Source organism: Aethalodelphis obliquidens, unplaced genomic scaffold (assembly GCF_003676395.1).
Source record: "Aethalodelphis obliquidens isolate GAN/ISIS:26980383/991018 unplaced genomic scaffold, ASM367639v1 scaffold2, whole genome shotgun sequence".
In the NCBI taxonomy this organism is placed as follows: Eukaryota; Metazoa; Chordata; class Mammalia; order Artiodactyla; family Delphinidae; genus Aethalodelphis; species Aethalodelphis obliquidens.
The window spans coordinates 61,186,553-61,211,997 of record NW_020837946.1 but is presented as its reverse complement, the minus strand read 5'-3'; the positions used below and the strand labels follow the sequence as shown (position 1 = coordinate 61,211,997).

The window sequence follows — 25,445 nt, the reverse complement described above, 5'->3', positions numbered from 1 at the left end:
TTCTATGAACATTGAGGTGCATGTACCTTTTTTGAATTAGAGTTTTCTCAGGGTATATGCCCAGGAGTGGGATTAGCTGGATCATATGGTAGTTCTATTTATAGTTTTTTTAAGGAACCTCCATACTGTTCTCCATAGTGCCTGCACCAACTTACATTCCCACCAACAGTGTAGGAGAGTTCCCTTTTCTCCACACCCTCTCCAGCATTTATTATTTGTAGACTTTTTCCATGATAGCCATTCTGACCAATGTGAGGTGATACCTCATTGTGGTTTTGATTTGCATTTCTCTAATAATTAGCGATGCTGAGCATCTTTTCATGTGCCCGTTGGCCATCTGTATGTCTTCTTTGGAGAAATGTCTATTTAGGTCTTCTGCCTATTTTTGGATTGGGTTGTTTATTTGTTTTTGTTTTGGGGCCATGCCTCACAGATTGGGGGATCTTAGTTCCCCAACCAGGGATTGAACCAGGCCCTTGGCAATGAGAGTGCAGAGTCCTAACCACTGGACTACCAGGGAATTCCCAGGTTGTTTGGTTTTTTTAAATATTGAGTTGTACAAGCTGTCGTATATTTTGGAAATTAATCCCTTGTTGGTTGCATTGTTTGCAAATATTTTCTCCCATTCTGTAGGTTGTCTTTTTGTTTTGTTTATGATTTCCTTCGCTGTGCAAAAGCTTTTAAGTTTGATTAGGTCCCATTTGTTTATTTTTGCTTTTATTTCTTTTGCCTTGGGAGACTGACCTTAGAAAACACTGCTATGACTTATGTCCGAGAATATTTTGCCTATGTTCTCTTTCAGGAGTTTTTGGTGTCATGTCTTAAATTTAGGTCTTATTTAAACCAGTTTGAGTTTCTTTTTGTATATGGTGTGAGGAAGTGTTCTAGTGTCGTTGATTTACATGCAGCTCTCCAGCTTTCCCAACACCACTTGCTGAAGAGACTGTCTTTTCTCCATAATATATTCTTGCCTTCTTTGTCATAGATTAATTTACCTTAGGTGTGTGGGTTTATTTCTGAAGAGCCCCAGCTCTTGAGTATTATTCCGTACTGCCTCCCAAAGAATTCAATTTTATGAAAGGAGATTATGAAAGGAGGTAGGTAATGATAAAGCTAGGTAATGATAAAGCTAGACCTAGCAGAGACTGGGTTTCCATCAAGGGCTGGGATCTGCTCATCCTAGGTTTTTCTTTACTAGGTAAAAATGGGAGGAGAATTTTATGCACTGATGTTTCATCCAGGTAAAGGGTAGAATGTAGCAATCCATAAAGACCCTAGAGCTAGAACGGAAAGGAAATCTCTAAATATAAAGGGGAGACCCAGACATACGGGTACCCACAGAATGTGGGCATCTGTGGTATGTAAGTACCTCTCAGGAGAGGCCATCTTAGATTTCTTCTGTTAAGATCTTATTTGGTTCATTATTGCATTGTTTGAGCTTCTGAGCTCCACTGCTGTAGAGAATCAGGAGTAAAATCTTTTATTTATCCTAGAGTTTGGTCTTCTACAACTGTTTTTCCCAAAAAGATGCCTTGTTTTTCTGATGGACTTTAGCTCTCTGTGAGCTTCTCAGAGGGATAATCAAATTAATACATATATAATGTCTGGCTTGATCAGGGTTCCCCAGAAAACAAAGCCTAAGGCAAAAGTTTGTGCACTACTGCTTTATTCCAGAGTGCAAATCAGTGTGAGGGAGACACATTTAAAAAGAGAAAAACTTAATGCAAATAAATGAAGCTTCTCTTTTATTGTCTACAGTTTTGGTCCTGAATTTTGTATTCCAGAAATCCCTAGGTATTACTACTTATAATTTTTAAAGCCTGGCTTGTGATATGGGGACAAGTGTTAGGGGAGGAGAGGCAAGTGAATTATTGCTTATGAAAAATTTAAGTGTGGCATCTCTCATACATTAAAAAAAAAACCCTTAAAAATTGATTTTTCTCTTTACAATTAGAATGAAATTTATCCAGGTATATAAAGGGCTAAGTTATAGGAAAATAAGTCTATATAGACTAACTTTAAAAAGGGACACATTCAAAGAGAAAACATTGTAAGTATTAATAAACTCATAAGGGAACTTATAAGGTAAGAATTATATTTTTAAATGCATCTTTGGAGAAAAATGTTAATTTCTAAATGCATTTGTTGAAATAATATTTTATTAAAAATACTATCTTGAAATATCATGGAAAAACTTCTAGTTCTGGCTAATATATACTCTGTAAAGGTGTTTTTAATAACACGGATAAACTGGAATGTGGCAGGTAGTTTGGTTTATGTGTTGTTTTACTTTGTTAAAGTGGGAGGGAAAAGCAGTGTTGTAAACATACGCCACACTGAACTTATGGTTTCTGGGGGTCAGCTCAGTAGGAAAGGGGCACCTCAACCTGCTGTATTGTATTTGGATCCAGATCTAGGGTCCAAGTTACATAAACCCAAAAAGGTAACAGAGAATTAGAGGCTAATTTAATACATCACTTTTCTAACATGCAAAATTTTTTCCAGTAGCTCTTTTTACGTAAACTCCAAGGTGAACGGGGAAAAGGGGAAGCATTAATTTCTCTAGGCTTTTTTAAAATCTCATTTCATAAACCAGAAGAATGATGTTTTTCACTTAGGATGAAAGTAATGATACTAAAAACAAAATCAAAATACATGCTTACTACCCTGCTGACAGACCGAGTTCTGCATTCTATTTTATTTATATTCTAAATTTATACAAGTGTTTAAAGAAGTAAATATTTTGGTTTCTTGCAGGAATCATCTAGACAAGACAGAAGCTGTAAAGGTAATAGTATATAAAATAGTTTTTAGAACGCTTTAGTTCTATTTTACCATCAGTTTATATAGTTTTGGAACAATTGGCTTTAGTATAAAATTACATTTTAGCCTAGATAATAGAAATGTTCATATAAAGGTTATGAATAAATTATTTCAAATACCTCAAACTAAAATAATACTGATAATGCTAGTTTTTATTTCTGCTTCTCTTTTAGGCACCAAAATAAGGACAGAATGGCCAATTGCTAGTGTTTGATCCAAAGGGTAAATGATTTATTACTTAAAAAGAATATGTTTGACCACCCTTTTGTCCTAAATATTAAGAAGATAGTCTACAGGAATAGTTGAGTGTGGTTGAAAGACTTAGCAATTAAATCCTTTATTATACTGTCTGTCACTCAAACAATGCCTAAATATTTGCCAGTCAGGAATTTCTATTAAGCACATCACTACTGATAAAATACTGGGTTGATTTTTTTTCTTTTCTTTCAGAAAAAGTGATGATTGAACCAAATGGAGCAATGTCAGAGTAAGAAGATGTCTCTGGTTGTGCATCTGATCTATCACATGCCTTTTAAGCAATTAGAACTAGATAATGCAATCATTTGTCACCCAATTAAATTTGAAAGTCCAGAAATGCATGGATTAGCACTTAGCTTTTGCTTCAGTCAAAGCAATTGTTACTTAGATAAGAGGACATTTAAAATGAAAACTGAATTTTGATAAAAATGTAGGGGTATAGATAATATTCAAACCTACTTTTTAAATGCTTAAACAGCAAGTATTCTGTATTTTACTTATATAACTTTCATTGCTCATTCCTGTTTCACTTTGATACTTGCTCTCTTCTTTGAGAATATCATTTTAAAGGAATACTTACCTTAAAATCAAACAGATTCTTTGTTTACTATGAGAAGAACCATTACTACTAAATTAGGAAAATAATCACCCTATCTAGTTGAAGAGATTGATATTAAAAAAAGAATCATAGTCCAGTTTCAATTTGGTAGCTAAATATTAAGTACCTGCTTTGTTCAAGGCACTGATTCTGATAATTCATCAGAGCCCTTCCTGATACGATCATCTCCTCTCCCCTTAAAAAAAATTCAATTATTTATTCCATGAAAAATTACACTTTGAAAGTTGATTGTAAAACACATTCATGGGGATCAATTATTGATAAATTGGCAGGTGCCATTCTAGTGGGATTCTATTCAAATTGATACTATTTTGAATTATTCTGAATATTATTGGCTGGGAAAAATTATACCTTATGCAACATATATTTCAATTTTCATACTGTCAAAGCTAAAAATTAAAATTAGGGTCCACCTTGACTTTTGTTGTAAATTATATATTAAAGATGTATTTTTATACTAAAGAGAAGGTAATGTATTACAGATCAATGACAGACTCTGTGCTTATTTCAGATTAAATGTTATAGACAACCAGAAAAAACTAAATGCCCCATTAAGTATATTAATCTGGATGTAATTATATATTATATATCCTATTACATGGTTGAATATCTTTAAATTAAAAATCTAAGAAAATTTTAGTAGTCTTTGAGGGAAATAGGATATAACTTTCAGTAATACTAATGGGAGTTAGTAGTCATTAGTGAAAATACATTCTATCATGTCTATGAACCCCAATGTTCATAGGCTGTGATAAGCAGTGTGGAACTGGAGCAAGGGGTAACCCACATCCTGAGGTAGTTAAAACCCAGGGGTAAATCAAATGCAGTCTGGGCCGAAATAGAAAAGCAGAGTGATGGCCTGTTCTCTTGATCTCATTAATAATTGCATCTGTTTATCAAACTGCTTTTTGCAAGGGCAGTATGATCATGTTCCCTTCACTTGCAGAGAAGAGTTTAGGTTTGGATTTGGTTTGGTTGTTGTTTGGAGTGAGGGACAGAGGGATAGGTAGGTAGCCAGTAAGCTTCACAGGTGCATGGCTTTGTTACCTCAGGTACTCCACCCAGAGGTGAAGGTAAACAGAGCCAGTCCTGGAAAAAAAAAAAGATCAAGTAGGAAAACAGAAAATCATGGGGGACCTTTACTTGAGGAACAGTGTGACTGACCTACAGAGTTGATGGATTTTCTCAGTATAGCTTTACATTCCACTCTCCACCCTGCTTCTGGCTCCATAGTCTGACAGGCAAGGGGAATTTCCCAAAAGGTCCTATCCAGGTTGGATTAGGGAAAACTAGAAATTTTCTTTTCCCACCAGTTCTTTGCTTTAATCTGCTGATTGATTCTTCATTCTAATCAGAGCCACAAGGAGTGTGTGAACTTTATAAACCAGGAGTTTCAAACTTCTCTGTACACAAAGCCCAAATAATTCATTTCCGTTTTTCCTCATGGATCCTCTCTGTCAAAAGATTTTGTCTACCCAAAAAATGGCACTTAATTAACAAACAGTTTTCAGCAGTAAAAGTAAAGTATGTCTTTAATGCTGGACAAAGTGTTATAGATCTTGGACCTTTGATCTGTTGGTTTTTCGTCAGGCTTTCAAGTACACATAAAGATGTGAGGGGAAAATGGGTAAAGCAAACCCACAGCACTCAACTCTTGGAGTTTGAAAAAATTGCATCTATCGGTTATTCCATAATCGTATATTTTATCTTTTCTAAAATGTATGACACATTATTTTTTACTCCCATTTTTACACTTTAAGTAAATGCCTCTTTAGATGCAGACCAACATTGGCAAGCAAACTTTATACCTCACCAACACAAGTCTCTCTAAATGTAGCGAAGACAGTCTCAGAAAAGTAAGTTTTAATTAATTTTGTTTTTAGGCTCATGGTTTTTTTGGGTTTTTGTTTTTGTTTTTGTTTTGACCGCACCTCGCGGCATGAGGGGTCAGGGATCAAACCCTTGTCCCCTGCAGTGGAAGTGCGGAGTCTTAACCACTGGACTGCCAGGGAAGTCCCTCATGTTTGATAAATGTAAATCATTTTAAAACAAAGTTTAAAATATAAACTTTAAAAAAATTATTAATTCCAATAGAAATCTGGGGACATTTCATAAATATGCCTAGTGTGCTTAACATACTAATTAATTCTAAAACCTAGGTTATCCACCCTCTGGTGTAAATATGTTCCAGTGGGATATCTAACTTGACTAACTCTCTAACCTTAGTAGATACTAAAGTAAATACTTCCCATCTTCCAAAGTAAAAATTTGAATTTTTCCTCAATTGTAATTGTATTTAAAGAAAATATATTTTAGAGTATGCTGGTTATCTATTTTTGTTAAATGGTTAGAAGCATTGGTATCATAAGTAATGTCACTTTCTCAAATGAAGTCAACAGATGATAGTTGAAGAGCAGGTTGGAGTTTGGTCCTCTGCTTCTTTGAGACTGTATACAAGATAGACTTTATATCAGAAAGTGAGCAGAAAAGGAATTCACATTTTACTGTTAAAATGATGATTTGGTCACTTCTCATATGTATTTTTATGGCATGTTCACTGCTTCTCAAATAGTAATATCCTATTTATCTTCAGGTCATTGAGTATGTTGGCTTCCTCCATGTTAGGACATTAAGATTATTAAAGGCATTTCAAATTATTCAAATATCCAGAACTAGACTAGCCAAATTCCCTTCTTTAGTGATATAACTTAGTGAATATATAAGTACCATATTTTATAGATTCTGAAGCATACATATTTTAACATCTCTACTTGACAATACTTTTTCTTTCTTAATGTCTTATAATATGTCTTATAATGTGTAATATAATATGTCAGTATGTCTTATAATAAATAGGTGACAAATGTCTTATAATAAATAGGTGATATCTTTGGATGGACCTAGAGATTATCATAATAAGTGAAGTAAGTCAGACATAGAAAGACAAATATTATATGACATCACTTATATGTGGAATCTAAAAAATAATACAAATAAACTTATTTACAAAACAGAGACAGACTCACAAACCTAGAAAACAAATTTATGGTCACCAAAGGGGAAAAGTGGGGAGGGATAAATTAGGAATATGGAATTAACAGATACACACTACTATATATAAAATAGATAAACAACAAGGTCCTACTGTATAGCACAGGGAACTATATTCAATATCTTATAATAACCTATAAAGGAAAAGAATCTGAAAAAGATACATATATATATGTGTGTGTATATATATGTATCTGAATCACTTTGCTGTACACCTGAAACTAACACAACATTGTAAATCAACTATAGTTCAATATTAAAAAAAAAAGAGGAAGAAAAAATGGTATCTTAGATTCAATGAAATACTGTAATTCGTGGCTGGGAAAAGGCAGTGAAGTCCTCCTTTTATCTAGATTAGATATTAGGGCGTATGAATTCTAGTAATTGTGGTGACCTTTGGCATAATAGGACTCTAACCATGCTAGAAACTGGATACTTAAGTGACTTCTTAACTTTTCATGTGTAGGGTTTCTTCTTGGATGCTCTCTTTCACAATTAGAAAATCAAGGAGGGCAGAGGTAGAAATGTAAATCATCTTTGCTTTGTATTTTTCATCAACAGAGTGGGGTTTTGCTTTAGCAGCATATACTGGGGAAGTGAAGATTCCATTCCCTCCCATAGTATTAAGAATATAACAAGCTGTTCAGCATACTTGCTAAAGCACTGTACAAATCACTAACTTTACTACTAATGTTCTAGATTCACATTTCGATAGGGATAAAACAGAGCTACTATAACTTAGGGGAAAAAATAATAACACTTTACATCTTTTTATATCTTTCCATGAAAACTAAAAGTTGAATTTTTTAAACTCAGTAAAGGAGACATATTAAAAGAATCACATTAAAGGAGATACAAAAAACGAAATTGGGGTTATTTTTCCACCAGCATGGGTGCCTGTCTTTGTAAACAGAGTGCACCACACAAGACTCGTCTGTCTCAGTGTGTTATCTGTTGACAAGAGGTATCAGGCTTGAAGGCTAAAAGAGAAAATTAACCCATTTTTATCTCAGCCATTTAATGAAAAAGCAGGCTACTTTGTATTATGACCAGGGGTTAATATTAGTGTTGGACTCCATAAGCATAGCATTTATTTTTTTTAATTTAAATTTATTTATTTATGGCTACGTTGGGTCTTCGTTGCTGCATGTGGGCTTTCTCTAATTGTGACAAGGGGGTCTACTCTTCGTTGTGGTGCGCAGGCTTCTCATTTTAGTGGCTTCTCGTTGCGGAGCACGGGCTCTAGACACGCGGGCTTCAGTAGTTGTGGCACACGGGCTCAGTAGTTGTGGTGCATGGGCTTAGTTACTCCACAGCATGTAGGATCTTTTCAGATGAGGGATCGAACCCTTGTTCCCTGCATTGGCAGGCGGATTCTTAACCACTGTGCCACCAGGGAAGTCCCAAGCATAGCATTTAGCAACGGTAAGAACTGACTTACAAACTTGAAAAAAAAAAACCTGAAGACTAGTATTCCTTAAATAGTTTTATTCCATCATATCACAATGATATGCCAGGAACATTCAGGTAATGGATTGCTTATATACTCTATGTTAACTCTGAAAAGATTCTAAGAATCATTACACAATGACAAATGCCCAATAGAAATAGAATTTTAATCATTAGTAAAACTTATTTTTAATGCTTTTCCACAAAGAAGATATTGCATTTTAGCTATTTATTGTTGGTGTATTATATTGTGTGTTTATATTAAATGTGTGTATGAACCCATATAGAACCTTAAACAGAATTGTGACCTAGAAAAGTGTTTTTTCACTATCTACTTTAACATTTAGTAAGGAAGTCTCTTCAAAAAATATTGAAAGTAAAGTTTCTTTAAAGAATTTAGAGTGAGTATCTCCAAAGACTATTGAAAATAAAGATATAGAAACAAATCTACAGTCTAAGATATGGTCATCTTCCTTCTTAAAAGAAAGCACAGGTAATAATATTTGTTTTATTTGAGTAACTGTAGCTTCTAATTCAGCCCTCCTTCTCTAGGACCTTTAGGATGTTGACAACTCGTAGGTCTGGAGCGGGTTGTGGGAATCAGTAATTTTTCAGACTCAGGTACCGGATGATTCTGATATGCAGTCAGGTGGGATCCATGGGTATACATTACATAAAATGATAATGATAGGGTATTCAATTTTAGAATGAATTGAAATACCTGTGAAAGCATGAACAAGTTCCACCTATTCAACAATGGTTTACTGAGTGCCAGGCACTTGTTTAGAAGCTGTGGATATAATAGTTAGCAAATGGCCAAGATCCTTGCCCTTATGGAGTTCACATAGATAGCCAACTATTAAACACTAATAATAAACACAAATAAGACAGCCATATATAAATAAATGGCACCTGGAGGAGGGAGAACTATCTTAGATCTAGGGATCAGGAAACCTCTCTCATGATACTCAGTGTTTGTGAATTGAATGAGTTCCTGTGACATCACATAAAGTTCTTAATTCCCTATTATGACCATCCCTGATGACACCAGTGTGATGAGTCGGTGAACAGGGTGGGTACACACTGGAAGATTAGAGTGGTTATGAGCCGACGGAGACTGTAAAGGAAACAGGTAGATAGACTGAATAGCCCAGGCATCCCACTCTTGGAAGGACTTGTTATCCCTTTTGAGGATAGATAGTACCTTTTGCTTAGAGTGAGGAGTTTTCCCAGCTTTTTCTTTTTTTGGCCTGCTTTTTCTTAACATTGTCTTCTCTCAACCTTCCTAGATTTCCTCATTTTCTTCTTTCTAACACCAGTGTTTCTACATTATTTAGAGTAGCTCATGGCCACACTCCCATCAAAGAAGACACCTCAAGACTTCCCACACACTCAAAGTCTTACAAGAAGGGGATGATGTAGCACAAGTTAAGGTTGAAACTGAAATTCATCTGTAGAGCCAAAAAACTGGGCAAACTCAGTAGTGTTTCCCAAAGAGATAATTTTAGGAAACAGAGGGTAAATTTTTTTTAAATTACTTTAATAGTAGTATATTTTAATGTGTATTAGAAAAAAATAATATAAGACCTGGTTAAGAATATGGACTCCAGAGCCAAAATGACTCCCAGATCTACCTTAATCAGTGGTGTGAAGTTGGGCAAGTTATTTAACCTGTCTGTCTCTCAGTTTCATCTATGAATGGGATAAAAATAGGACACACCTCATTGAGATGGTGAGAGAATTAAATGAGTTAATATATGTAGTATTCAGAAGAGTAATGGTGTATAATATTTTCTGTGATTATTATATCTTACTTTTATTAGTACCTCCATCAGTTTTGTGGATGATAATATTTATGATCTGGCAAAATTTCTAAGTTAAAAAAGTAAATTTAAAAAAAATTAAGTAAATAGTATAGGTGATACTCTCATATGGCAAAATGGATGAAGATAGTATATTACTGAAATTTGGAAAATGTTTCAATAGCTTGTGCCATGGAGGTTTTACCTCTTAAATATTTCTCTAATATATCTCCTCCTCTCAATCCCTATTTTAACAATGCCCTGTCATCCATCTCTTTCACCTGGACTTTTTAAAGACACCTCTAACCACCTCTCTCCCTGCTCTTTTTTTTTTTTTTTTTCCTGTCTGCCTTCAAATACACGTTCCACCCTGGTATCCAGGTATTCCTGCAGAAATTCAGAATTGATCATACTTGTTTCCCTACTTAAATCTTTCATGACTACTTTGTTTCCCTACTTTTAAATCCTTCATTCTTAGGATAAAGTTCTAACTCCAAGGCCCACAAGACTCCATTATCCAGCTTGTACCCCTCTGGCTACATCTGTCACCATTTCAGCCTCAATTTTGACCCATACACAACAACAAAGTGCTTGTAGCTCCACACACATTCTTTTTTCACTGGTTCATGCTATCCCCTCTCCTTGGAAAAACTGATCCACTCAGACCAGGATGGGGCTCTCCTTTGGTCTCCCATGTACCTAGTACACATCTTTATCACTTACTGCCATACTGTTTTATAATTATCCATTATGTTTCTGACTCCCCAGTTAGAGTGTGAGCACGCTGAGGTCAATGACTGTTCATTTTTGTGTTCCTAGGGCTCAACGTAGTGCTGGGCACTGAATGGGTAGTCAGAGTAGTGCTTATTTTTTATTTTTCAGTCATCTATGTTTGGTCATAGGTACTGTGACTTGACATTAAGAAAAATCATTAATAGTGTTATGTAACTTCTGGTTATATCTGGAACACTTCACATGTATCTCTTCCTAATCTGTGTGTGTGTGTGTGTGTGTGTGTGTGTGTGTATACAGAGAGAGAGAGAACTTTATTCTCAAGTATCCAAGCAGTGACTACTTGCCTAAGAAGAATTACTTTTCAACCTCTATAGTCTTACTTTTACTTTCCAAGCTCTTTATTTTGCATTTACATTCCTATAAGAAAAATTTAAGAAAAGTATTTCTGTGGATAGAATAGCATTAATTTCTTTTTTTCTGGAAGTTATTATATTCTTTATAAACAAAACCGTTTTCCATTTATTACAATTTCAAGCACCAAACAACACTAACATCAGCTCAGGATTATCGGTTTGGGTTTTTTCCTGTTTCACTTAGCAGTTTTATTACCTTTTTTGGAAATGGAAATCAGGTAAATTTATTGCAGTGCTGTTTAGTCATGAAAAAAAATCCAGAACAGGAGGACATGTAGTAAACATGTACACTTGCTACATTATAATTTAGGAGTGACCATTTTAAATTTTTGAATACATTTCAATATTTATTGATTAAATTATATGTATTCTTTTCTAGGTGAAATGAGCAAAAATGTAGTCATTACAGAGCAGGAGAAAAATAATGAATATTCCCCTGAGGATACTGATGACAAGTTGTCTGAATCAACAGATGATGATGGTGAGGATGATACCAATGATGAAGATAATGAGGAAGACAGTAACCCTAATAAGGATACTCATGCCCCATTAGAGTTAATGACAGAAGTAAGTTTTACTCGTATGTTATAACTCAAGAAACTTAAAAATATTAAAATAGCTGAATAGTATATAGTCTTGCAGACTAAAAAAAATGGTCAAAATATCCTTGCCCACACACAGATGCTTACCTCGTTACTCATCTTTCTTACTACTTTCACCAGGGTAGAGGTGAGTGAAGATTCTAGAAGTGACTCAAAGTATTCTGGTAAAGGCAGAAGCAGGAATAAGAGAAGTTTGGGCATAAGACTCTTCAAGGACTACTTTAAGGAAAACTTTTTACTTACTGGGTACCATGCTAGTTACTTGGGATATTTAGAGATAAATAAGAAAGACATGACCTTACCCTTGAGAACTAACAGGCACATATTATGTATATAATGCAATTTATAATAAAAGGAAATATGTATAGTAGAGGTGTTTGGAAAGTTCTCTGGGAACTGGGAGGATTGAGTGACTAATTGAGAATAGAAGCAGGAGAAATGGGTAAAGGAAGGATTTTTAGAGGAAGAGACATGAATGGAATCTTAGAAACATGAAGAGGGATGTGTAGGAATTCATCTGGTAAACATATCAAGGAGGTGTTCCTGGCATAGGAAACAGCATTGGCAAAGGCATTGAAGCCTGAAACGTCACATGCGAAAATTGTACATAAACGTTTACGGATAATTCTATGGAGAACAAAACAGTTGTACCTCACTTGTTGTGGTGTCACAGTCTACCTTTAATTAATATTACACAACTTCATGTATATCATAAGAACTTCATAACAGTACATTTTCATTTCCCCCTTCTCATCCTTTGTATTTTTGTTGTCATGTGTTTTACTTGTACATGTGTTATAAGCCCCACAATACATTGTTCTTTTTGTTTTAGATGGTTAGCTATCTTTTAAAGAGATTTTCTTAATGGAAAATATCTTCTTTTGGAAGGCATTTCTGGAGTTCTACATAGCTCTGTGTAGATCCAAATTTCTACCTGATATTATTTTCCTTTTACCTGAAAAGCTTCCCTTACTATTTCTTATAATGCAGTTCTGCTGGAAATGAATTCTCTCAGCTTTTGTTTGTCTGAAAAGTCTTAATTTCACCTTTATTTTTAAAGGATTTGATAGCTGGAGATTTTATGGTGGGGGGCCATGTTTCTTTCAGTACTTTGAAAGGTTGCTCCATTCTCTCACATTTTGCATAGCTTTAGACAGGATGTCTGCTGTTATTCTTATTTTTATTTACATGTATATGTCTTTTTTACCATCTTTCAAATTTTTTTCATATGTATTAGTTTTGGCAATTTGATTATGATATGCCTTGATGTGACCTATTTCTTCTGTTCATTGAGATTCTTGGACCTATGAGTTTATAGTTTTCACCAGGTTTGGAAAATGTTCAGTTATTAAGTCTTCAAATGTTTTTTCTGATCTCTGCCCTCCCTCTCTTCATCTGGGCTACAATTATACATATGTCAGATCACCCAATATCATCACTGATGTTCCCTTTTTTTCATGTTTTTTTCTATATATTTAAAAAATTATTTATTTTTGGCTACACTGGGTCTTAGTTGTGGCACATGGGCTCTCTAATTGTGGTGTGCAGGCTTAGTTGTCCCACAGCAACTATGTGGGATCATAGTTCCCTAACCAGGGATCGAACCCATGTCCCCTACATTGGAAGGCAGATTCTTTACCACTGGACCACCAGGGAAGTCCCTCTATGTATTTTATTTTAGAAATTTCTAATGCTCTTTGTTCAAGTTCATGATCTTTTCTTTGCAGTTATAATCTGCTGTTAAGTCCATTTCCCTCCTTCTCTCCCTCTCCCTCCCTAGCCCCATATATATGCATATATATTATTCATTTTAGGTATCCTGTTTATCATCTCTAGAAGCTTTCTTTAAATATTTTTGTAACTATCATTTCTCACCTCATCATGTTCAGATTTTCTCTACTTTTGAGCATATGGCATATATTTATAATGGCTATTTTAACATGTTTCTCTGCTATGCTATCACCTCTGTCAACTCTAGGTCAGTTTCTATTGATTAAGTTTTCTCCTGCTTATAGGTCATATTTTCCTGCATCTTTGCATGCCTGGTAATTTTTTACCAAATCCTAGATGTTGTAAATTTTATGCTCTTGGATACAAACTTTTGTTGTTGGACTTTGATCTGGGACAGTTGAGTTACTTGGAAATAGGTTTCTCCTTTTGAGTTTTGGTTTTTAACTTTGTTGGGAAGATCCAGGGCAACATTTACAGTGTAGGGACACTACTAAGGCCCCTTAAGTCCCCTTATGAGGACTCTTCCCAGTGCTCTCTGTATTAAGAGGACCTTCCACTCTGGCTGGAGAGAACATGAGTTCTTCTCAGCCCTGTGTGAGGTCCAGTGAGTATTCCATCTGCTCATTCTAGTGATTCTTTCTCCAGCCTCAGTTTCTTCATACTCATATGCAGATCAGTACCAGCCAAAGACTCTTTAATATTACTTCATGTCCCTATCTCTTGCAGCGTAAACCTAGTATACCTGCAAATGGTTCAGAATATGTGACACACAAGCAAGAATAATTATCTGAGTGTAGGCTTCTTTTTTTAATGGAAGGTGTCTAAATAACTAATAATAGAAGATCAGTAAATTGTGGAGCCTAAGTAAGTAAAAAAAATAAACAAGAATATTTAATTCCATGGGGAGAAAATGACCATGAAATGTGGTGTATTTTTTAAAAGTTACTGAATAATCCTAGTTTTTGTAAATATATATGTGTTCATTTATGGAAAAAATACTAAAATGATGTTCATGGAGATGTTAAAAATAAACATCTCTAAATGGTAAAAATGCTATTTAATGCTATTAAATTGGGGACAGAATGTGTTTATTTAGCATTTAAATTTCCTACCTACAAAAATATACATACAAATATGCATACAAATATTACTTTGTAGTAAAAAAACTACAATAAAAATAGTAAAAGCAAAACTAGATGGTATAAGGGCAATCAATACTGGAAAATATTGAATATACATAATTGTAAATCTATATTTTTTACTAAGTATTGTCGTGTAATTATGGATTAAGTTCACAAATAAAAGCTGTATCTGAACCAAAGGGATATTAAGGTGATTAAAGTCTTCAGAGTCTATGCCAGTTGAATCAACCTACATATTCTCAAATTGTTCAGTAGTGTGTACACTGTGTGGCTGCAGCAAAGCAGAGGTATCATACTTATTCTGTGTGGCCTTAAATAGTCCTTAAATAGTCCTCATTAACTGACTGATTACAGACTCAGCCCTGGAAAAACAAGTAAAAGTTAAAAGCAAAATAGTTAATCATTAATGGAATATTTTCTAGGGAGTTTATAATTGACATTTAAATTCTCTGTGAAACTACGTAGCTGAAGAATTTCTGAATGTTTTCCAGTTCCTGAGATCAGAAATGGGCCAAGACTACCATTTGGCAAAAAAATTATGTCAGAAGAGTAAGTACAAAATACTTTTCCTTTTTCCAATCTTCTCTGTTTCCAAATACATTCCATAATATATAAGATGGTCTGATTATCATACATCTAATGAATTCTCTGATAGTGTCTCAGTGAATCCTTGATAGTAAAAATTGGTATAAGGACTAATTTAGACTTCTAGAGTAACTTTGAGTGGGATAAAATGACAGAGACTAATTACACCATTAAAAAATAAGTCAAAACCCTTAGCCTCATGATAACAGGTTGGTAGCATTGTGCCTTTAGATTCAAAGAAGTGTTGTGTAGTGCAGAAAGCCTTACTTAACAGGCAATTATTCCACAAATATTTGAGTACCTACGTGTGCCAGGCACTGTTCTAGGCACTGGACAGATAATGATCCCACATTTATATCTAGTTTCAGACAGATAAATTTATCTGTAACTAGTGTGTCACAGATGATAGGTGCTATGGAGAAAAATAAAGCAGGGAAGAAGGAGTAGAAAATGCTGGGAGGGAGGCAAAGCAGTTTTAAGTAGGATGGTCTAGGAAGGCCTCACTGGAAGACTAGAGCAAACACCTGAAGAAGTTGAGGAAGTGAGTCCTGTCATCTGGAGGAAGTGTGTTCCAGGCAGGACTAATAGCAAATGTGTTGAGAATAAGCCAGGGAAAGTATGATAGGAGATGAGGTTGGAGAGCTTACAGCTTACAGGGGTTGTGCAGATTGCATAACCTTTCGCAGCTTAAGGACCTTGGCTTTTTCTCTGAGTGAGGTGGGAAACCACTGGACACTTTTGAGTAGAGGAATGATATGAACTACCTTATTTTTCTGTCTTTGGGTTTTAGTGGTTTGACTTGACGTTCAAAATGGTGGTGGTTTTCTTTGTATTTATTTGAGGATTTCTTGGCCATTAACCTTCAAAGATTGCCTCTGCCATATTCTCTCTCTTCTCTTCCTGGGTCTCCAATTACACATAAATTAGACTTTTTTTTCATGGTGTCCCACATGTATCTTATACTCAGCTCTGTTTTTTCCATTTCTTTCTATTTCTATGCTTCAGTTTGGATATCTTCTATTGACCTGTTTTTGAGTTAATTTATCCTATCCTTTTTCTCTTACTTCATTAGTCTTAGTTATTTTAAAGGAGAAAATGGCAACTCTACAATTAAACTTTATTAATAATGGACTTGAAATATTAACTATTGTAGACCTGTCTTATGGTTAAAATCTTTTAGTGAAAATGTAGTGTAGGGACATGGGGTCTACTCTCCCTTGCCTCACAGAGTCCCCACTGTGGATACAGAACTTCTTAAATCATTGGCTAATTTTTAAAATGGGTTTTTTGAATGCTTTAACACTACCTATTTTATATCCAAAATAATTTGCCTTGTTTAATCCTTTTAAGCATTTTTGACCTTTAGAGCCATCGAATAAAATATTTCAATCAAAACTGTTTCTGGTGGCCCACAAACAGAATTTCCAATCAGAAAGAATCCTTAGAGAGAGAATCATGTCCAATCCTCTGTTTTTATAAATAGTGAAACTGAAGCAGAGAGAGGTTAAGCAGCTTGTGTAGCCCTGCTCAGGGAGCAAGTGACACAGCCAGAACTGGAACCCCAGCCTCCTTTTCCCTCAACTACTTTTCTTCTCTGTGTGGCTGGTATAGAAGGGAGTGATTTTGTAGCTCTAGCTCCCAGTTCTCTTGAGTTTTTCTTGTGGAGCCTAATTGTAGGAAAATTTACATATTATATTATATTTATATATTCATCAATCATTTTAGAAAAGCCTCTGGCTAAAGCTTACAAAATATAGACACGGATATCACCACATCTGTCAGTAAGTTTTGGCTGTTAGCCCAAACTGTAAACAGCAGGTGCTCAGTATAATGCTTATGGACCTGACATACCAGTGCACGTGCATTAAGGGCCAGGTCAATGGGGATGAAAAAGTTCAAACTGATATATCTTAATGGGATTATATTCCTTTAAAAACTCACTCCCTTCCTTCCAACCAATAAATATTGAGCACTAACTCTGTACCAGACATTATGCTGGGAGCTGGAGAGAAAGCAGAACTCAGAGCACACATGCTCTAAACCCTTTTGGGGTTGATATCAGATGTGGTTTGCACTCTTACTGACTCATCCAGTAATGCTGTTTACTCTCTTCTGTCCATGGCAAATAGTGGTGCCTCTAAAACTAAGGACTAAACTCTAGGAAAAGAAGCTATGGAGTGCCCTAAGGCAGGCACCATGATCCAGGGAGCCAGATGGGAAAGAGCTGCTCCCAAGAGGAAGAAGAGGCTGATGGGAAATGTGAGCAAGAAGGCCCAGAGAATGAGCATAGAGAGCAGGGGTGTGCAAAGTAAGATTGGCTACCCCTGAGGCAGATTGCCAGGCAAGGATGTGAAAATTAGGGAGGCCCCGGTTTTGCAAAGCCAGGCAAGTTCAAGGAAGAACAGAGAGTTGTAGACAGACTGTTCCAGGGAGAAGGAAGTGCTAGTTCTTTGATGCAAATAGGAACGCTTGGCTGAGGGCTTACCCAAAGTCCCTCTCTGTGTTCAGAGCAACAGACAAAACAAATTGTTTTCATCTAGCATGGACCCTAAAATATTATATGTAAATTCTTACAGCATAGATATTCTTTTTCTAAAAATCTGTTTGAAGGATAGTTGATTTACAATGTTGTGTTAATTTCTACTATACAGCAAAGTGATTCAGTTATACATATATATATATATATATATACATTCTTTTTCATATTCTTTTCCATTATAGTTTATCACAGGATATTTAATATAGTTCCCTATGCTATACAGTAGGCTCTTGTTGTTTATCCACTCTATATATAATAGTTTGCATCTACTAACCTCAAACTCCCAACCCGTCCCTCCCTCATCCCCCCAGCTTGGCAGCCACAAGTCTGTTCTTTCCAGCATAGATATTCTTTTGTCTCTTTCTTTTTCCCCCCATCTTCTAGCTCTTCCATGAAACACTCCACCTTTCTCTATGTATATATTTATAAAGTTATGCATGTAAACATAGATTGTGTATTTACATTTTTATGTATTTATATATGTATATATTGAACACCTACTATGGGAACATTAAACATACATTGTTTAATTCTTACAGCAATTCAATGAGACAGATATGATTAACCTCATTTTACAGATGAGCAAAGTGAGGCTAGCAAGGAGAACTAATTCACCCAAAGTCACACAGCTACCCAGTGGTAAAGCTAGGATTAGATCCCAGGTCTGGCTTGAGAGCCTATGATTTCTTGCTATATTTCCATTTCCTCATTTGACTAATAAGCTTATATTTCTGGTTAAGTAGGCAGAGACTTGGAAAAGAGATGCTTTTATGAATCAATCAGATTGAAATGGCTCCTATAAGTTGACTAATATATTTTTTATTTGTATCTAAGGCAACTAGTTTATATGAAATAGCGCATCTTTGTCCCTGCAGAAATGTTTTACAAATCCACTCTCTTGAATAACCAATCACCGTATCATCATTTGTATCTTCACTTGGCTGCAGGGCTTCCCATCCTGCATCCCAGGTGCAAATGGGTTCTTTTCTTTTTATCCTGCCTTCTAAAAAAGTTGTTGGTGAAGCCTTGGAAAAGTGGTTTTTAAATGAGACTGCAAGTCAAGAGTCCCAAGTCTCATGATTGACTGTGAGATTTTCTGTCAGTCTTCCCATTTCTTGGTCTCTTTACCTGCAGTCCAATCATCTCAGGGTGCCAACACTTCTGCTCACAGGCAGCCCGAGATTCTACAAAAATAACTTTTAAGCCTTGAAGACCTACTCTGTCAATTATAATAATTGTAAATGTTTAAAAATAATGGCCTGAAAACCAAAATGGTTCTCATCATCATGGGTCTAACACAAATACAGATGTATCTTCAGAAAAGAAAGTTCCTATAAAGTTTTCTGTTTATTTATTTATTTATTTATTTATTTATTTATTTATTGCGGTACGCGGGCCTCTCACTGTTGTGGCCTCTCCTGTTGCGGGGCACAGGCTCTGGACGCGCAGGCTCAGCAGCCATGGCTCACGGGCCCAGCCGCTCCGTGGCATGTGGGATCCTCCCTGACCAGGGCACGAACCCGTGTCCCCTGCATCGGCAGGCGGACTCTCAACCACTGTGCCACCAGGGAAGCCCTCTATTTATTTTTGAGTAAAATAAATCACCCTTTCTTATTAGCCTAGAGTATAATTTTTATCAAGGCATAAAAGGACTGCTTCCTATTCAGTTGTCTATATTCATTTATTCCTTTTTTTTTTTTTTTTTTTTAATGTTTTGAAGGCTCCACCTCTGTGTCAGGTACTCTCTTAGGGCTGCAACAGTGAACAAGACCAACAGTCTGTGTACCCTAGCATAGCCTCCTGTCTGAGGGCCTTAGAGCTCCGTGGGCAGCAGAATCCCCAGCTCCCTGCCCCAGCCCTTCAGCCAGAAGGAGGCATCACTGCACACTTAGGAGGGAACCAAGCCTTTCTCCAGGCCCAGAACCACTCCAGGAAAGCTAATAATCAACATTTATTCAGCACCTACCATGCACCAAGGACTAAACTAAGTATTTATCTTTATCCATATTATCTGTTTGATTCATCAGAACAGCCTAATGTGGTCAATAGTATTATTACAGATAAGGGAACTGAGGTACAGAGGCATTAAATGCTTTCACCAAGGTGACCCAGCTAGACAGTGGCAGAGCCAGGGTTCACATCTGACAGTCTTTCTTCAGGGTCTATACCGGCCTCTGCTTATGGGCCCCGGTTGGGAAATAACTCCCGGAACATCAACTGCATGTGCTAAGGGCTTCTCTTGCCTTTTTACAAACCCTACTAGCCTGTCAAAGCGTTTTTTATTTATCACCTAGGATGGATATTGCAGGGCTAAGCTTCAAAGCAGATACCTTTCCGTCACTCTGACAATTGCCAGCATTTTTTGTTAAACGCTGAGAATAGCTGATGCCATGCTCCACTCCCATGGAATAATCCTAACTCCAACATGAAACTTTCTAAGCTGCGTTCCAAGGAATATTAGTTCAAGATTTCTTAGTAAGTGTTCCACCAAAAAAGGATTCCATGGGGATAATAAATTGGGGAAACCACATTCTCCTCTCTGTAAGATCCATAGTAGTTATGAGCATATTAATGGCTATGTAAAATCCTGCAGTTACTCCTATAAGCTTTACCTGATTAACTTCATTAACCTAGTTTCCCAAATGCATATTAACATCTTAAGAAACTAGTATCTCAAGGAGCAAGTTGGAGAAACTCTGCTCTAGAGAGAGGCTTAGCCTCAGAGAAAGATTTAGACTGCTAAATTATTTTAGTCTAAGTTAAAATGTACAAACAGTCACTTTTATCAGAAGCCTTAGAAGATGTATAAATACCCCTAGAAGCCTTAAAAGCATGTTCTGAGCAGGTGCACATTCATGCTAACCCAGATTGATGGTACATTGTTATATATTAGGAATTAGGAAATAAAGACCGTGGTTTAGTGTGTCAGGATGAAAGCCATATGGGGTGAGGCCCTCTGAGCCATTGGGGCCTAAGTGAACCATCCACAATTCTCTGTCTCACTGTTAGCCAGGCAAATAGCACGCTTGATGTTTCAGTGCCCCCTGGGGGCCATCAAGATATTACGCAGGAGTCACAACATTTAAATGGATGATGCAGAATTATGAATACACCTCAAGGCAGGTAGGAAGAAGGCAGAGAGAGAGATCTGTAGAGCAAGATCTGAAAAAATAAATAAACTAGCCTAGAAAACTCTGAAACAAAAGGTGTAGATCTTTCTGGGCTCTAGGACATTGGTAACATACTAACAGGCCTAAAAAGAAATCTATTGATACGGTCCAAAGGAAAGATGACACATTCACATGAAGGATCAGCAAAAAGGAATAAATAGCACTTAAAAACAATGGGTCTGATGAAGAGGTGAGGGTGCTGTTAAGTAGGCGATGACTAGGGTGTCATTAATAAAGTCTCCATGTTTTGCGGGATTTGCACCTTGTTTGGGGAATGCTTATAGTCAAGAAACACTTTGGCTACAGGCCCATGAGGGAAGCCTCATAGTGATAGAGATTTCCTTCTTTGGACAGGAGGTAGAAACTAGAATGAGGATTATTTCCCTTACAAAGCACCTAAGATAAGTAGAACATTTTCTCTATCTGCGCTTAGATATACCCATGGTATAATTGTTGGTGGTTTTGCTTTGTGCATTTTCACTTACTCTCATTGACAGTTTCAGTCTCATTCTGAAGACGCTGTTTGCTGAAACACTTCAAACACTAATAATATGCATTCTGTTGTCCATTTTCAGTCCTAATCTATGAACCAGAAAATCCTGAGGCCAAGGAGTTTTCCTCACTTATTGAAGAAATGCTGCTGATGGGTAAATTTAAAAATTGAAATTACTTCTTTCTCATAGAACTATGAGCAGTCACTATTTAAAAATCCATTGCCCCAGGAGATTGGCAAAGTACATCCTCATGAAGTGGTTAAGAAAAGGCTAAATGGTTGTCTTGGATGGTTTCATGAAACCGGCTTGTCCTCTGTGGATGGTCAAGATGACTCCCTTTCCTCTGTGGGGTGGAACTGCCCAAGCAAAGCAGGCTCCCTGGGCACAAGGTATTGTGCACTGACAGAGTCCTCAGGGGGAACAGAACCTGCTAATTGTGCCAGGCACTAAAGGGATTATCCCCCAGTTCCAAGCAAAGCCAGTACCCTCTAAATCACCCTGAATCTCACTTTACTCTTATTCTATTTAAGTAAGAATGAAGTTGACGTTAGTAAAAAATATTTTTATAGACCAATGTTTTAAATTTATTTTAAATCCACAAACATCTTTATGCCAGTAAGAATATGTTCTTCTTTGTACTACTGCTTTGACCCTACATGCAGTTAGCAAACTTCAGCTCAGTTCTCACATTCCAAAAATATGTATTTCTTAGTGGCGGGGAAAACAAGAAGAATTGTGATTTTTTGAGGGTAGAAATACTAAGAAACATTTAAAGCAAGTCTTTCCCTTTCTGTGGCAGAGAAAGCTCAAAATCTGGAGGAAGATGATGAAGAGAGTGAAGAGGACAGTAGTGGTGAGAGTGAAGGGGAGAGCAGTGAGGATCCAAGTGAAGAAAGCTCTGATGAATGTGAAGATGGGTGATGACAGTTGCTGCTATAGTTTAATCTTCGTGTATGTTCATTACTGTATACTATGGAAATACAAAGAAGAGAGCTGCATTTCAGTCTAACTGTTCTTTATTTGGTACAGAGTTCTTTTAATTTATCCATATTAGTTTGAGCTCCTTCTTAATATTTAGATTTTAGCTCAAGGTGAGCTACTCAGAGAGGGAAGTAATCATTGAAAACACATAGCACTAACTATGTGCCAGGTGCTGTTCTATATACATTAATTTGTTGAATCCAACAGACCTATGAGGTTAGCACTATTATCATTCCCATTCAACAGATGAGAAAACTGAGGCCCAGAGAGGGTGAGTCATTTGCCCAGCATCATATACCTGTTGATCGGTAGAGCCTAGATTTGCATACAGACATTATGGCTCCAGAATCCATACTCCAAGCTCCTCCCATGTCCACTACTTTAGGCATTTTATATCATTTGTTTCATGTTCTTTATAGCACATATCAGTACCTGAAGTTCTTATTTAATTATTCTTTTTTTTAAGGTTTTATTTTATTTTATTTTACTTTGGCGTATAGTTGATTTACAATGTTGTGTTAGTTTCAGGTGTAAAGCAAAGTGATTCAGTTATACATATACCTATTCTTTTTCAAATTCTTTTCCCATTTATATTGTTACAGGATGTTGAGTAGAGTTCCCTGTGCTGTACAGTAGATCCTTGTTGGTTATCTATTTTAAATATAGCAGTGTGTATATATATGTCAATCCCAAACTTCCAATTTATCCCTCCCCTAATTTATTCTTTTATCTTCTCCCTTCTTGTCAGAAAATGTAACCTCCATAAGCAGGACTTTGTCTTTTCACTGTTATATCCCTAGCAACTGGACAAGTGCCTGGAAAATAACGGGATGTGTATACCAAGTGAATGAATGAGGTGAAAGTTAATGACAATGTTTATATTCTTTCATAAAATATTTATAAGACTTTATTATACTATTTATGTATCAATCTACATTATTTTGCTGATTCTGTATTCCTTGATGAATTTCCACCACCTTCAAATTAGGTTGTAAGGTAACTGATGTAAAAATGAGAAAAATATTCCTAAATAATTTGTTTTGAGTGTGCCAATCTGATTTGGGGTTAGGCAGTTTGAATTTTTATTCTTATATCAGCAGAGTATCATGTCATATCCAAAATGCTTAAAGCATAATTCATTCTTTGGGCATTTTGTAGCATGCTAACATTCAGAGGGAGGAATTAGGCCACACCATTTTATAGAAGTATCTGAAAGAAGTGAAGACAGGTATGTATAATCATCTAGTTACATAAATAGTCAGATAGCACTGAAGGGCTGGCTGATGGAGACCGCAAGAACCACTTGTTCTTTTCATTTGTGGGGTGTTTGTTATTCCTTCCTACCATAGGAAAACCATTGTATGTCAATCTGATGTCACTTACCTGATTTTGGAGCCCTCCCCATAAGAAGGTCATTAAATACCCTAAAACTGATATTGCAGGCTAAATTAGTTACACTAGTGAAACTTTAGTTTTCTTTTAAAGGAACAGGCAAGTTCTGAGGGAAAAACTCTGAATAAAAGACCATGATATTACAGACCATATTATAGCTACCTCGAAGTATTCGTGAGGTTGGATCATGCGGGATAATCCATATTTATGGGTATGTACCCTTTATCCATATTCTTCATCCTACTTGCACTCCTTTTGGTTTTGTTTTTTTAAGTTTTTTTAATTTGATGTGGACCATTTTTAAAGTCTTTATTGAATTTGTTACAATATTGCTTCTGTTTTATGTTTTGTTTTTTTGGCCGTGAGACATGTGGGATCTTAGCTCCTTGACCAGGGATCAAACCCGCACCCCCTGCATTGGAAGGCGAGGTCTTAACCACTGGACTGCCAGGGAAGTACCCTACTTGAACTCCTTAATCAGTGTAATTTAGCGTGTTGGCGTAACCTGACATAGGCATGTGTGTCTGTATGTGGTAGCTAAATATAAAATCTAATAGCTAAACATAATCTGCAAAGTATTTTTTATTGTTTTATGTAAGTATTTTATATTATTTAACTCACTGGCTTCTCAGTCCTATGAGCAAGCTATTATATTGTCCCCATCAGTTACACAAATTGAATTTGGGATGCTGGGCATATCTAAGGGTAAATATTGACTGGGGTAGTGGAATTCAGATGAGGAAATTAAGACTACGAGATGCTAGGTTATGTTTCAGTATGAGAGATCTAGTGAATCTTGAACCCGTGTTCTGTGCTGCTTCACACGGAGCTAAACTGTAGAAACTGTTTATGAATCAGCAAACAAGTATCTATATAGACAGTTCAGTTCCAGACCTTTGCCTTCTTCAGAACGTTACAGTGGTGGGAAAGAATCCAAATATTCAACTATTTGCAAATGTACAAAATGTCCACTCAATGGACTTAAGATGGGAACCCACCAAAATAGTTTCATTTATTCAATCAATATTTACTGAAGGTCTACCAAGTATACCTGCTCTTAAAGAACACTGGCACAGTTGAAATGCAGGGTGATAGGAAGTCCAGGGTGCTGAGGGAGCATGCAGTAGGGGTACCTAACCTGGGCCAGGTGTCCAGGGAAAGCATTCAGAGGGAAGTGGAGTCTAAGCTGAGAAGGTAGAATGAGGGGGAATTAGCTACAAGAAGAGGATGTGGGGAAGAGCATTCTATCAGTAGATACATTCAGAGTCCAGAAAGTAAATAGGTATGGTTGGATCGCAAAATGAAAATGAACCAGTTAGAGCCGACACAGATGAAGCTGTGTTCATAAAGACGCTGGGAAATGGTGGATCTTACAAGCTGTGTTAAAGTTTGAACTTTATCCTTAAAGTAGTGGGAGGCCACTGAGAGATTTTAAGGAAAATAATGATTGTATTTTAGAAAGAGCATTCTAGTAGCCAGGTAGAAAAATATGTTCTCAAACTACAGGTCATGATCCATTGGTCAGATATGAAATCACTGTAGTGAGTCACCAATAGCTGTTTTTTTTTTTAATTTAAATACATAGAATAGAAAATAGCACACATTGCAAAAGAGTATATGGGAATTATGGTTTTGTGAAACTTTTCATTCAGAGTGTGT

At 36.2% G+C, this 25,445-nt stretch overlaps 1 protein-coding gene across 10 annotated transcripts in view; it reads left to right on the top strand.

The window, feature by feature from the left end:
* Positions 1 to 22,411, top strand: part of ERICH2 (glutamate rich 2) — a 30,505-nt gene extending 8,094 nt beyond the window's left edge. The window contains exons 2-10 of one of the 10 annotated variants that reach the window (XM_027128580.1): positions 2,758 to 2,788; positions 2,997 to 3,045; positions 3,274 to 3,310; positions 5,476 to 5,556; positions 8,753 to 8,821; positions 11,530 to 11,717; positions 15,117 to 15,174; positions 21,495 to 21,566; positions 22,213 to 22,411. In XM_027128580.1, coding sequence (XP_026984381.1) covers positions 11,535 to 11,717; positions 15,117 to 15,174; positions 21,495 to 21,566; positions 22,213 to 22,334 — 435 coding nt within the window. In that variant the 5' untranslated portion in view covers positions 2,758 to 2,788; positions 2,997 to 3,045; positions 3,274 to 3,310; ... (1 more) ...; positions 8,753 to 8,821; positions 11,530 to 11,534 and the 3' untranslated portion in view covers positions 22,335 to 22,411. The other 9 variants (XM_027128587.1, XM_027128595.1, XM_027128602.1 and 6 more) reach the window with 9 other exon arrangements.
* The last annotated feature ends 3,034 nt before the right edge of the window (positions 22,412 to 25,445 follow it).